Source organism: Plutella xylostella, chromosome 15 (genome assembly GCF_932276165.1).
Source record: "Plutella xylostella chromosome 15, ilPluXylo3.1, whole genome shotgun sequence".
Taxonomy (NCBI): Eukaryota; Metazoa; Arthropoda; class Insecta; order Lepidoptera; family Plutellidae; genus Plutella; species Plutella xylostella.
In genome coordinates, this window is record NC_063995.1 from 9,590,149 (window position 1) to 9,604,230 (window position 14,082).

At 38.7% G+C, this 14,082-nt stretch overlaps 2 protein-coding genes across 2 annotated transcripts in view; both read left to right on the top strand.

Moving 5' to 3' along the window:
• The first annotated feature begins 3,905 nt into the window (after positions 1 to 3,905).
• On the top strand, positions 3,906 to 5,492 carry LOC125489627. Its single transcript, XM_048625995.1, has one exon. It carries the CDS (start codon positions 4,125 to 4,127, stop codon positions 5,337 to 5,339), a length of 1,215 nt encoding a protein of 404 aa, XP_048481952.1. The 5' UTR covers positions 3,906 to 4,124; the 3' UTR covers positions 5,340 to 5,492.
• Positions 5,493 to 11,229: 5,737 nt separating this feature from the next.
• The window catches only part of LOC119691267 (zinc finger protein ZIC 4-like), a 33,181-nt gene continuing 30,328 nt past the window's right edge, over positions 11,230 to 14,082 (top strand). Inside the window, exon 1 of the mRNA XM_038108427.2 lies at positions 11,230 to 11,779. The gene's annotated coding sequence lies outside the window, so the exon portion shown is untranslated. The remainder of the gene's footprint in view (positions 11,780 to 14,082) is intronic.

Genomic DNA, 14,082 nt, shown 5'->3' on the forward strand with positions numbered 1-14,082 from the left:
TGAAATTTGCATTGTTCTACGTGGATATATAAGAAGAAGTGACGTGCAATCAATTAAAAGCGGAGTTAATTAAAATTAACAACTGATTGGAGGTTACCGTCAACGTGGAAGTTGGACAAATTTTGGATTTACGTGGTGTTAAGTCTGGACTTATGAGTGATTATCACCCAACACTCTCATTTAAGGTATAAGTATAAGTGTTAATCACTGGACTTAAAAGGTTGGTTGAATTATATAACTTTTGTTAAATTTCTTTCGAGTTAGAATTGTACCTATCGCATCGTTAGTTAACAATAGCAAATATAACATAAATTTGTAGTAATATAGTCTCATTATCGTATTCATAAGAATATAGTTAGCTTAGCTACATCAGTTTGACCTATATTACATTAATTGTTACATTCCTATCAGCGAGATTAGCGAGGTAATTCATTAACAAAAGGTTCAATGTCAATGCACTCATGGTCAAGGTTAATTTAAACTTCAGACTTATTTATTTACAACCGTAACTGTAATTTACACCATAATAATATCAATACAACACTTGTTATCTACGTAAACATATTAAAATATTGTTGTCAAATCATTAAAATATGTACAGGTTGTATTGATTAATTAATTTCCAATTTACTGTTTAGAACATTAGTAATTAAACATCAGGTAATTTGCTACAGTAATAAAAGTATTTACATTACAACATAATATCGAGAAGTTATTAAGACAAAATAAAAGTTATTACATAATAAAATGTAGTATAAGTACACAAAGATTAAAACAGGGAATATAATTATTAAATAACATTATATAAAACTTAAGTTAACAGCTGTTTTATCTCAATTCCAGGTTGATACTCTCGTCTGCCAAAATGACCGCCGAAGAGAAGCTAGTTAAGAAACGGAGCAGCTACAAAGGCCGTTTCACTATGTTTATTAGTTACCTAGACACGGTAGAAAGTTTAAAAAATTCCGATATTGCTGAATTGCAATTGCGTATAGGTAAGGTGGAATCATTGTACGCGCAATATGACGAGGTGCAGTTGCAACTTGAATGTGCAGCTGATGACATGCAATCCCAGTTAAATGAGCGATCTATGTTCGAGTCACAATATTACAAAGCGTTGGCCAGAGCTCAGAATTTATTATCTATATATAATAAAAGTAATAACGATGATGCTTGTAGTGAGAATGTTACCCGAGCTAGCAATCATAGGCTTGTTAAATTACCTACCATACAACTGCCAAAGTTTAGTGGATCGTACGAGAACTGGTTGGAGTTTCATGACACCTTCAGGCACCAACACGCTCGTCCACGTCTCAGAGCCAAAAGTAAGTAATGCAGTGGCAACTGACAACATCTGTCAAAGGACCGAAAAACGGTCTGTATTTGAACCTTCGACGTCTGTTGCTGCCACTGCACCTGCTAGCATAAAAAATGTAGCTTTATCTGCAAACATCGGTCATCAACAGCAAGATGTGCTATTATCAACCGCATTAGTGATATTGCTTGATTGCAACAATGTCGAACACGTCGCGCGCGCAGTTTTAGACAGCGGAAGCACATCCAGCTTTATGACCGAAGAGTTGCACATGCGACTAAATCTAGATGTCGCTCAGATAGATAGGTCAATTATGGGAATTAATAACGTGACTTCTCACGTAGGCAAAAGGTGTCGTGTACACTTAAAATCTTTAGATAAATCTTATTCTACAGATCTTCATTGTTTCGTTTTGCCATCAAGAGCCAGTAATGTCCCCGGACGCGAGCTAGATCTATCTACTTTACAACTGCCTTCTCATATTTGTCTGGCTGACCCTACATTTTATAAGCCTGCCGAAGTCGATATTTTAATCGGGGCTGATCTCTTTTGGGATTTGTTAGGGTCGCAAAGGATTAAGTTAGGAACTGGTAGGCCTGTTCTTTGTGAAACTAGGTTAGGATGGATTGTTTCAGGTCCTAACACTAGTAATTATGCCTCTTTGATTTCAAGCGAAATCAAATGTAACTTCGCTAAAACTGAATCACATTTTACTGGTGAGATGGATGACATTAGACAGGACTTGACGCGGTTCTGGCAGCTAGAGGAAATTAATTCCAAGTCATCGTCATCACATTACTCGCCCGAGGAGAAGTTATGCGAAGATCATTTTGTTCAAAATACGTCTCGTCTTCCTGATGGACGATTCTGCGTTCGGATACCTCTTAAGAACGACCCTGAGTTGTTAGGTGACTCTCTTAAAAGAGCTACACAGTGTCTGTTTTCTTTAGAACGTAGTTTGAAGCGTAAACCTGAGACAAGTCAAATGTACCATGACTTTCTCACTGAATATCAGTTGTTAGGCCATATGTCTGAATGTGAGGGACCTCATTCCTGCGCTGGAGCCTACTTTATTCCGCATCACGGAGTGTTACGTGAGAGCAGCTCCACGACAAAGCTACGCGTCGTGTTCAACGCAAGCAGTCCTACAACTTCAGGCATTTCATTTAATGATCTACAGATGGTTGGCCCGGTAGTCCAGGATGATTTGCTGTCTATTTTACTTCGTTTCAGGCAGCATAAATACATTTTATCAGCTGATGTGGCGAAAATGTACAGATGCATAGAAGTACATCCTGATGACAGAAATCTACAGCAGATTGTCTGGCGTGATAATTCTAGTCATCCCATCACAGCCTTTAAATTGAATACTGTCACCTATGGTACAGCCAGTGCTCCGTTCCTTGCTACGCGCTGCCTTAAACAACTTGGTCTTGAATGTAACGACAAGAAGACAGCTGAAATCATATTGCATGACTTCTACGTCGATGACTTGCTCACAGGCAGCGATGATTTGGAGGAAGCCAAGGCAATACGTGAAAGCGTTACCACGGTGCTAGCATCCGCAGGTATGCCATTGAGAAAGTGGAGGTCAAATAAACCCGAATTGCTTTCAGAGATTTCTGAGACATCACTTGATCTTAACATTGGTTCTCAAGAGCCGAACAAGTTGTTAGGTCTTGGTTGGCATTCGGATTCAGATGACCTCTGCTTTCCATTAAATTCATTGGTAACTGATGGCAATACCAAACGTGAATTGCTTTCTGTTATTGCTCAGGTGTTTGACCCCTTGGGTCTTTTAGCTCCATGTATTATCACCATGAAAATGCTCATGCAAGGTTTATGGTTGGACAAGCTTTCATGGGATGAACCGTTGCCTTCGGAGATTAAGAAGCGATGGAATGAGATCACCAAATCTTTATCCCTTTTAAATGCCGTTCGCTGTCCACGAATCATGGTTTGTGACGCACATAAAACTGTGCAGTTGCATATATTTTCAGATGCATCTGAGCGCGCATATGGTGCATGCGCGTATGTTCGCAGCGTTGATAGTACAGGAGATGTCACGGTTCGATTATTGATAGCCAAAAGTCGTGTAGCACCGATTAAGCCAGCGACAATACCGCGTTTGGAGTTGTGCGGTGCTTTAATGGGTGCGCGACTTTTTGAGAAGGTGGTCGATTCACTTCGGATCAAGATTGATCAGATCTTCTTTTGGTCAGACTCCACAATTGTCTTGGGATGGTTAAGAATGTTGCCTTGTAAGCTTCAGCCCTTTGTGCGTAACCGCGTAGCTGAAATATTAGAAAAGGCTGGTAACCATACGTGGAGACACGTTCCCACAGATTTAAATCCAGCAGACCCAATATCTCGTGGTGTGGATATTGGTAACCTGCTTGGTCTGAAGTTGTGGTGGTCTGGTCCTGAATTCTTGAAGAATGATCTGTCGGAGTGGCCTTCTCAGCCCAAGCATGTCGGCCCTTTACCGGAGACACGTCCTGACGCTGATGTATCTTTGAATGCAACTATTTCTGAAGGAAAATCATTCGTTAACTTTAGCCGCTTTTCAAATCATTCACGGCTCATCCGTGCAGTGGCTTATGCTTTGCGTTTTATTAAACATTGCAGGAAGCAAATTTCTGAGACTGACTATTTGACAGACGAAGAATTACGTAAAGCATCAAATCTATTAATTTCAAAATGTCAAGAGGATTCTTTTCCTGAGTATAAATTACTATTAAATAAAGAGAGTTTGCCTAAAAAAAGTCCATTGCTTAAATTTAACGTTTTTATTGACGATGACCACATCATGCGTGTTGGAGGTCGTCTTGATAACTCAAATTTTTCGTATGATAAAAGGCATCCTATATTACTACAGTCCACTCATTTGTTTACACAACTATTATTTACCTATCAACACAAAAGGTTGATGCATGCCGGTCCACAGTTGTTACTGGCATGCATTAGGGAAACTTATTGGCCAATAGGAGGTCGTAACTTAGCGAAGGCCTGCTATCACAAGTGTGTACTATGTCAACGCATGAAGGGTAAAGTAGTGACTCCTTTGATGGGAAACTTACCTCAGCAGCGTTTCCTTCCAGGTGGTTTTCCTTTTGAAAGTGTGGGTGTTGATTACGCCGGTCCCATCATGAGTGCATCTCGTCAAGGTCGCGGGTGTAGGCTTGTTAAGGTGTATATCTGCATCTTTGTCTGTTTCACTACCAAGGCAATTCATTTAGAGTTGGTGGGTGATTTAACAAGTAATACCTATTTATTAGCAATGCGCAGGTTCATTGCACGTAGGGGAAAGCCTCTCCATATATTCTCTGACAACGGTACGTCGTTTGTTGGTGCGTGCAATGATATTTCCGCCTTCCTAAAAAGCAATTGCAATTTTTTGAGCGAAAATATGGCCAATGACAACATAAATTTCCATTTTATTCCGGCTTATACGCCTCATTTCGGTGGTCTTTGGGAGGCGGGTGTCAAGTCAACCAAGTATCATTTACGGAGAGTGTTGGGAAATTGTAACCTAACTTACGAGGAGCTTAACACCACCCTCACCCAGATTGAAGCAATTTTGAACTCCAGGCCGCTTACTCCACTATCATCAGAGCCTTCAGATTGCACCCCACTGACGCCGGGACACCTGCTCATCGGACGTGCCCTGACTTCCTTGCCGCAGCCAGACTATCAGGATCACTCCACTCCTCTTTTGACCCGCTTCAAACGCATTGAGCAACTTCGCCAACACTTTTGGGAAAGATGGAGCAAAGAGTATGTCTCGGAGCTGCAGCAGCGTGTAAAATGGCGTTCATGCAAGGATGGTCTGAAGCTGGACACCTTGGTCGTTGTGAAGGAGGATAACCTCCCCCCCCTGAAGTGGAGAATGGGGAGAGTCGTCGCCGTTCATCCGGGCTCTGACGGAATCGCTCGGGTTGCTGACATAAGGACCAGCACTGGGGTCATCAGACGGGCCTTCAGTAGGATATGTCCACTGCCAGTCGCACCTTCTTCTTGTTGAAAGCGATCCTTTCAACGCCCGGGGATATGTTGAAGCGCCTGAATTCACGCACCGAGCACATACTAACATAGGCTAATTAGATGATTTAATTGTATTAGGTACTAACACTTCACTTGCGGTTCTATTCATTGCAATACAGTTATCATATCGTCAGCTCCCGTTTTTTATTAATAAACCTCCCGGATACTCCCGAACCGTTTAATTTATCTCGATATTGGCCCTTGCTATTATTTATGAGGATATCAGCAATGAATCTCATTGATTGGGAATTAATAAAGTTGATTAAACAAGCAACTACCTGTTGTATGTCGAGAGGAGGGCTCATTAACCGCGAGGATGCGCGCGCGCAGCCAGTGGGCGGTTTCCATTCTTGCGATTATCTGGAAGTATGTAGATACTCGTATAATCAAAAACTTTAAAAGATGCTCGAAGAGTTTCTTTCGCTATTGCTTCTCCTCAGTGACCGATCCTTAGTAAAATGGTGGTAGATGCATTATCTTGACAATTAACAAATAATTTTAAAATTTTACCTTGAATAAATGATAAATCTAAATTTTAATTTGGCTAACTGACTGCCCTGCGTCAGCCCCTGGTATAATATATCCATGTCATTGATACGTTACTCTACACACTTCAGCAACGGACACTAATCTGGCCTGATGACTGGCCTACGAGTTCGTTAACCACGGTGACAAACCATAGTCTAATTCTTGTGCTTGACACCGACACGATAACAAAAAGATTAAACCTCTTGAGGAAAGAAAATACCTCAATATATTTCCATTGTTTCACCTTACTTTCAGACTTCCTTCAGTGAAATGTAGCTATAACTGCAATAAGCCCTTCTCCTACAGAGCAGCGCGCGCGCACTCGACGGGTATAAATTGCTCAATTTGGCTGAGACTAAAATGGCATATTAAATGATGATCGGATCTCGTGTCGGCCCGGCTACCTCCGTACGCCTTCGGAGAAGCTCCCCAGGGATGCCATGTGAATAGGGAGAAATGGCCAAGCGCGAGTTACAAGACGAAGGTAATTTTTGGTAGTTTTGGAGTTTTGAGATTAGCGGTAACCACTTCGTTCCTACAGAGTGGCTTTGTGTGCTGTGAGCTTTCACAATGTCCTAAAAATAGTTGTAAGTTAGTTTGAACAATTTTCATCGTCCACAACTTAGGCATGCCCATCATACTTACTTCACACTGGTGATGTAATTCACAGTCGGGTTGCCCACTTACCCGACAATTCTCTCAGTACAAGCTTGCTTTTCTTGGGGTCCACCAACCCTCACTAGGCCAGTGTGGTGGACTAGGCCTAAAACCCTTCATTGGAAGGAGACCCGTGCCCCAGCAGTGGGGACGTGATTCAACATGATGATGACTATATAGTTAAAAGGACATTTATACGGTTTAATCTAAATTTACTAGAATTTACACATGGTACTACATACCTATTTGTTATTGCACATTATAATTTTGATATAAATTTCGACTTTAAGGTAGGTAATTGCTTTCCTTGAAGAACACATTTGTTTATGACTCTATAATAGTATGATTAATACAAATTATAAGAGTGCTCTGTAAAATTAAACGAGCGTATTGACTAATAAACTGTAGGTATTTAGAAGTTTAAAATTAAGTTGAAATAAGAAATTAGGTATATTCCTTAAAATATTATTAAATAAATTCATTTTTTACTTTTTCTAGTAGGTATTACGTGAACCTTTCAAGTACATATAACGGTACAATCACAGCAACTTTAAAGATTTTATTAATTAAGTACCAAGTTTTTTAACAATTTAACGCTACAGCCGACAGATCGATACGGACAAACTTACGATTCCAAATCTAATTCGAGATCGATTGTCGAACAAAAAAATATATTCTTTTTCAATTGTGTCGGCAAGTTCCAACACTCGATAGCAACAGTCATCCAGTTGAATCCATCGATTCCGCTCATGATCGATTTAATTACGGCCACAATCGGAGAAACGAATAAAGGGTGAGGTTTTTAATAGGAAAAAAAGCACAGGTTGGCTAAATTGTGTTGTTGTGCTTCGGCTCTTCGCGGTGTTTCGGAAGTCCTTACGGACGAAGAACTTCTGTTTTTCATTGAAGTGAAGGGCAAAGCAAATAATGTTTAGCCAGCGTATATTTATGCGCTGATATTGGAGCGTTGATTGCCAAAATTGTATATTGAACTTCTGTTCAGAAGAGGTGAAAGTAAATATAGCATTAATAGTGATATGTTTAGGCCATTTGAAAAGTGGTAGTGGGTGGGGTTTGTCCTGAAATAGTGATAATCGGAACAGTCAATACTTTCACTACGGTGACAAACCTAACATTTGTGTCCATAGATGTAATAAACTAACTCGTAGGTATATATATATTTTTAGTTCAAATATATACCTAAATGATTACCAAATTATTGAAGATTTCCAGTTATAACGAACAAGAATTCAAGAAGGTTATAATTTATAATAATAATAAACGCACTACGAGCTAGGCTACGCCGCGTAGGCTCCGTAGCGGCAGATGTCTCTATACATTAGAATTCAACGGGTTGCTAAAACTTTATTTTGCTACGAAATACGAATATTACAACTTCTCGCTTGTGTGTGATGATTATGATGATAGCATTGTGGACGCCGGCTGGTGGTGGTTAGCAATAGATACCTAACTACTGTCATTCAAATTAACTGGGTTTCAATCATGGCACATGGAAATATTACTAAAAAGAGGATAAAGTCTTCGTGTATTAGGTATGTGTTATTTGTATGTCGTCCAAATAGTATTTAATCAGCAGTTATAAAGTATAGGTAATTTATCATTTATTCATCATTATATAGATAGCATATTTTAGCTTATTCGTAAATAATTTAGATGCAGACCACAGCTAAAAACCCTTTAAAGAACAAATGCTCCACTTTTATTTTATAACAAAAAACTAATTTTATAATTCTGCAATTTGGAAGGTACGTACAGTTCCAGGGGTGGCCAATGCGCCATCTGGCGGGGCCCCGCCGAGACATTGTGCCGAGTAATTTGTAGCTAGCCAAACCCTCAGATAAATAATAACGTTATTTTAATAAACGCCTAGCTGGGTAGGTAGGTATGAATAAAATAGGTGTCGTGCGGCGCGAGCCGTTGTGTGAGTTTCGACACCTGTGTCGATATTCTGCTGTTGGATTGTTAACTACAAAAATATATATATAAAGTAAGTTTTTAACTGGATTCTGTTGAGCTAACTAAGCTGTATTTGACTATATGCTTCTTTACACCACTGCGGCACAACACATCGTGGTATTATGTGACTCTAAAGCTGCGTACAGACCGGCCCAACGAACGCCCAACGATGGATATTTATCATACATAATACTGCCTTCCAATGTGTAGGGCTTTGTACCTCTGTAGTTGAAGTTCTGGAATACACTTCATACATAACTTCGACAAGGCAGAAGCACCTTTGTCAAAGAAGCTACAAGACGCAGCTGCTGGGTTGAGCTGCTTTTGGGAAGCTCAGACATATATTTTCCTCGGTCTTTCCTCAAATTCACAAGACAGGTGTTCTCGTGTTTTTCACGTGTGCTTGTGTTGTAAATATAGGAGCGGTGGTGGCGTAATGGATAAGGCCTCGTCCTCTCAATCGAGAGGCCGTGGGTTCAAATCCTGGCCTGTACCAATGAATTCTTTCAATTGTGTTTTCATTTAAGGAATTTAAGTACAATAATACCACGTGCTCTTACGGTGATGGAAAACATCGTGAGGAAACCTGCACATCTAGATTCTAGATGTGTATCCTAAGTGCATTGTAGGTACTTATCACAAAACGGCGATATCATCACGTGAGTACAAATTCAATGTGCTGCGAAAAGTGGGTGGCTCGCTTTGTGAGCAACTTCTGACTACCCCTTCATAAAAAATACATATTTTGTTCTTGCTGAAGTTGAAATAGCAGAATCTGTATCATCATCCATGCTCCACATGCAGCCATGGCTCCGGATATTTTACCAACATTTGGGTTATTGTTTATATTGTGTCAGATAACTAATATTAAAATAGGTATCCTGGTAATACTCGTAGATTGACTTTAGAATACCTGTTTGTAAATATATCGTAGTATGTAGGTATGACTCTACATATACCTAATCATGGTACGGTCAGCTTCGTTATTAGCTTTTGTCAAACTCGTTGTGTAAGTTCGACAAGGTACACAAGTATAGCTATAGCTAGGAACTGTCAAAGCTGACCTACCTACCCATAACTACTAATTTGAAATTAAAATGCAATAAACTAAGTACCTAATTGCAAAAACATCACATTCAGTGTGCTTTATGTGAAGGTACACCTAGAATACGTACTAACGAAAAAAAACTCATTATCATTTTATCCATAATGCTAATCAAATGTTCATCTTAATTAAATACACCGCGGTGCAGTAATCAAGAATTTAGCTATCATTGCGAAAAACCATTTTCCACATTACATCGCAATTTGTGAGTAAAATGGCCGGCGGGAAAAAAACACAGGATGCGTGAGAAAATATTACCCAGTAAAAATATATTAAATTAATCACGAGCTTGTTCGTGCGCTGACCACAAATAAATGTAAAAATATTGTCGAGACGACCGCGCCTGCGCATGCGGCCCGCCCCGCGCCCGAGAGCCTCGGCCGGCGACCAATCAGCGCGCTCCGTGGGCGCGGGGGCGGGGCCCACCACTGAACACACGTGGAAAACAACTTTTTTTACAAAAAAAATAATTACTAAGTAAGCGTGGAATGTAATATTAATAACCTTCGTTATATTTGGCGCGCGGCCCGCATGCACGTATGGAATCTTAATTGGTCGTGTAATAATGATACAAAAACGTAGGTCCTTAGTGATGAAGATTTACTGTTTACGCTTTTTGTGGTGACACTAAGTTGGTTGTTTACCGGATGGGTGAACTCGTTTGGAGCTCGCACGTCGCGTCCTAGATACCTTGTTGGGTATTAAGTGCTATTTCTGTATTAATTATGTCATTGGTGAATTCACTGGAGTTCAGCGTTTCTGTTGAGTTTAATTTATGTGGTCACTGGCTCTTTAACTCATGACATAAATGAATGACTGTTACCACTCTGGTCTCCTAGTGAAGGTTATCAGAGCCAATAAATAATACTCTACCTTGTTTGTACCCTTATAGTGTTAGGTAATAATGTCATTTAGAAATTTCTGAGGTTAGACTTAAATAATTTAAATTTATTGTATTTTACTTTTTACTATTATTAAGATGATAGGTAATTATAGTAATTGTACTTACCTAGTAATTAAGGCCTTGAGTACAAACTTCTACCGTATCTAAAAATTCGTATACCTAACTTAACTATACATACATATAATCAACCGATGAAGCTTTAATAGCTGAACCAAGCATAAGTATTTTTAGATTTAACACAGATTTTGTTTTTCATTTCTATCTACCTTCCTGTCTTAATGATAAAATTAACCTAAATAATTCATAATTCACCATAATATACCGAGGCAATTAATTTCCTCTTTGTGCTTTAATTTATCGCATCCAATATCGCTGTACCATATATATTCTATTAAAGTTCGCGGAAAATAAAGAGGCCTTTCGGAAAATAAGAGTATCCCGGAGTCCCGGCGCAGCGGGCGCCAGGGCACGCATTAAATTAAAACCGACGACATGTGTTTTCCTTCCCACAGGAAAATACATTAGCTGGAACATTTCCCGACATCACGCCTCCCTCTCCCACTGCCGGACAAACCTGCAAGCCAGAGCGAGACACTCGACACGGCGCCCTCGAAAGCTAACGGCGAGCTTTCAACGTAAATCTGATAAAGCGTACACATTACGACGCGAGCACAACCAATTTTCTTCTTAATTCTATCGGTACAAGTTGCGCCTTTCTCTGTCTAATGTGTTGGGATGCGGGGCGTGAGAAAGGGACGGGTGCGTTCGCGAGGGCCGTCTAAGTGTTTCGGATTGGGTGAAAAAGTGTTTCGGGGTCCGCCCTTCGATGTCGCGCGGCCGGCGGCGCGGGGCGGCGGCGGCCAGGCGGGCGGCCCAGTCATGCTGCGTCGCTCAGCGGAACCACAGGACACATACCGCGCGCCGACACACAACAACAAAAAAACTAATCGTGACACCAAAACAAACAAAAAACTGATGCTGTGTCTAACCAGCCTACGTGACTATCCAACTGAAACGTTATAACGAAACGTGATCTGTGATTTTTTATTTTATGAAATTTTTCATGCGGATACTTTTTTTCGTTCCTGAAAATTTTGCTTTGTTTTTGGTTGAATTTCGGTTGTTGTAGTTAACGTTAAGTGAAGTGATTACGTTTGGCCTAGTGTTATGCTCTAATTTGAAACATAGTGAATAATTCATTTTCACTAAAACTGAAATCAGGATTTACTTTGCCCTCCCCAAGTTCTTGGTAAGTCTATGTATTCTATTCTATTCTATTTCATGATTATTGCAGCTAATTTAAATTAGTGACATACCAAACTTGAGTAAGTAATAGGTGCTAGGTACAGTACCTATGAAGTTAAATTGGTTTTATAATATGGCCATATAGTAAATAACAAATATGAATAGAAATAAACCTGAAAGCCTGTAAATTCGTTACAATGCAGGCTAACTTGCCTACTCGAAATGTAAAGAGATTCCTTATAATACTTAAGCAATTTATGACATCCTAGACATGGAGTCCAATAATAATTATCAATCTCAACCTAAAAGCTGAATAACTACGGTCCATCTAGATAAGGTCATTAAGAGCTTAAAAAAAGGTAGGTACCTACCTAATATCATAAGAAGAAGAAGGTAATTCTTAATAACTCTTTAATAACTCTAACAACCGATGCTTGACTATTAAAGAGTATAAGTTAGGTTTTTCAACATATTGTTAATCTAAGCTTTCTACAGACATATTTTTAATTCGTATATCTGTGTTAAAATCGTATACATAAACTGTAGGTATTACAAGTCTTACCAGTCATGCATCAATAATGAAACAATAACCTGCTGGAATCCTACTTACTTTGTGTGGATGTAAAACGACAAATAAATGATAGCTCTGTACTAATCACTTTACAATCTGGCGCTGGCCTATTAAGTTTAGTGCCTATGTTTATATTTAAGTACCGTACATAAGTACCGTAGGTATACATCGTGGTAAGATAATACGGGCTCTGGAGTAAAACTTCGTTAAATCTTCAATTTATACTTTAAGGAAACATTCCATAATTTATTTCAAGAATCAATTTACTTATGATCATCTTGATATGCTGTACAAGTGTAGGTACAAGGTAGGTTTTTACAAAAGTTGTTAATGTTACACTCACTTACAATGAAAAATACAGTTAAAATAGCACAAAATTAATCCTAAACGGAAAGAAACTAGCTTAGTGACGCTGTCTGCAATATTGGAGTACAATTAACAGCGCATAAGAATATTACCAACTAAAAACTTAAATATTTTGATAATACTGTTTTAAAAAAATGGGGTCATCTGTTGTCGACATTTTCTAAGTGAATGAGTGTATTAATACACTATTTAGATGTTAAAAAATGCTTGATACGGTAAGTCTGCGTATTGCTCACCCTCACTCAACTCACCGTTCTTTGAAATTCTGCTCATTGCCGTCGGTAAAATATTCCTATACCTAAGTACAGTAAAACTATAAAGTCCAGACAACGGAAGTGGACTCTAACTAAATGGTAAAGACCGTATTTAATGGAACTATTATATTTATTTAAGGAGAAATCTGTTGTAAAGGCATTATCAATCGGTATTTTATTTTTAAAACGTATGTAAATGTAAGTAGGTATGTAAATAACTGATAATGATAAAAAGTATTAGCAAAATCGCACTCTTTATTGTCATGACTTTATAGTTGGACTGTACTTACCTAACAAAAAATTAAACAAATTATTTTGGTACATAAATGTACACAGTAAACTTAGCTCCTGAGAAATGAAATAGTTCCAGTACCAAATGAATACTTACTCCTCCTAAACGGAAAAGCTGTCTGCAATATTATGCAATCGCTATCTACTTTTTATCAGTGCATCACAATATTGCCAACCAAAAAAGTAAATATTATGTTCTTACTAGCTGTTCCCGCGCGCTTCGCTTCGCCTTAAAAAGTTTTCCCGTGGGAATTCCGGGATAAAAAGTAGCCTATGTTCTTTCCCAGGGTCTAGACCGTATGTATACCAAATTTCATTCAAATCCGTTCAGTAGTTTTGGCGTGAAAGAGTAACAGACAGACAGACAGACAGACAGACAGACAGACACAGTTTCTTTCGCATTTATAATATTAAGTTAGGATTAAATGAATGTATTAAAAATTTAGGCCATTTAGAGTCGACATTTTGTGAGTAGAACTTTTTCATTGCTCGTGAGTGTATAAGGCAACTGGTAGTATGTATATAAGTAATCGGTGCTTTCGATTTATGTAATTTACAATTAACATTTGTATTTTAACTTTTTTATTATAATACTCAATATCAAACCTTAAAAACCTACATAAATAAAAAGAGTTTTCCATAGAAACAATACGCAATGCAATTGGCCAATCCAATACCAAGTTTAGTGATGGTTTCACACCCAATGTGGATGGTAATTTGTTATTTTTTTATAATGTCAGTATTTTTTTTCTAACGGGGCAGGAAATTATGATTGTTTTGGTCATAACATTATCTACTTATGGTTTTGATGAACAGTAGATGAGA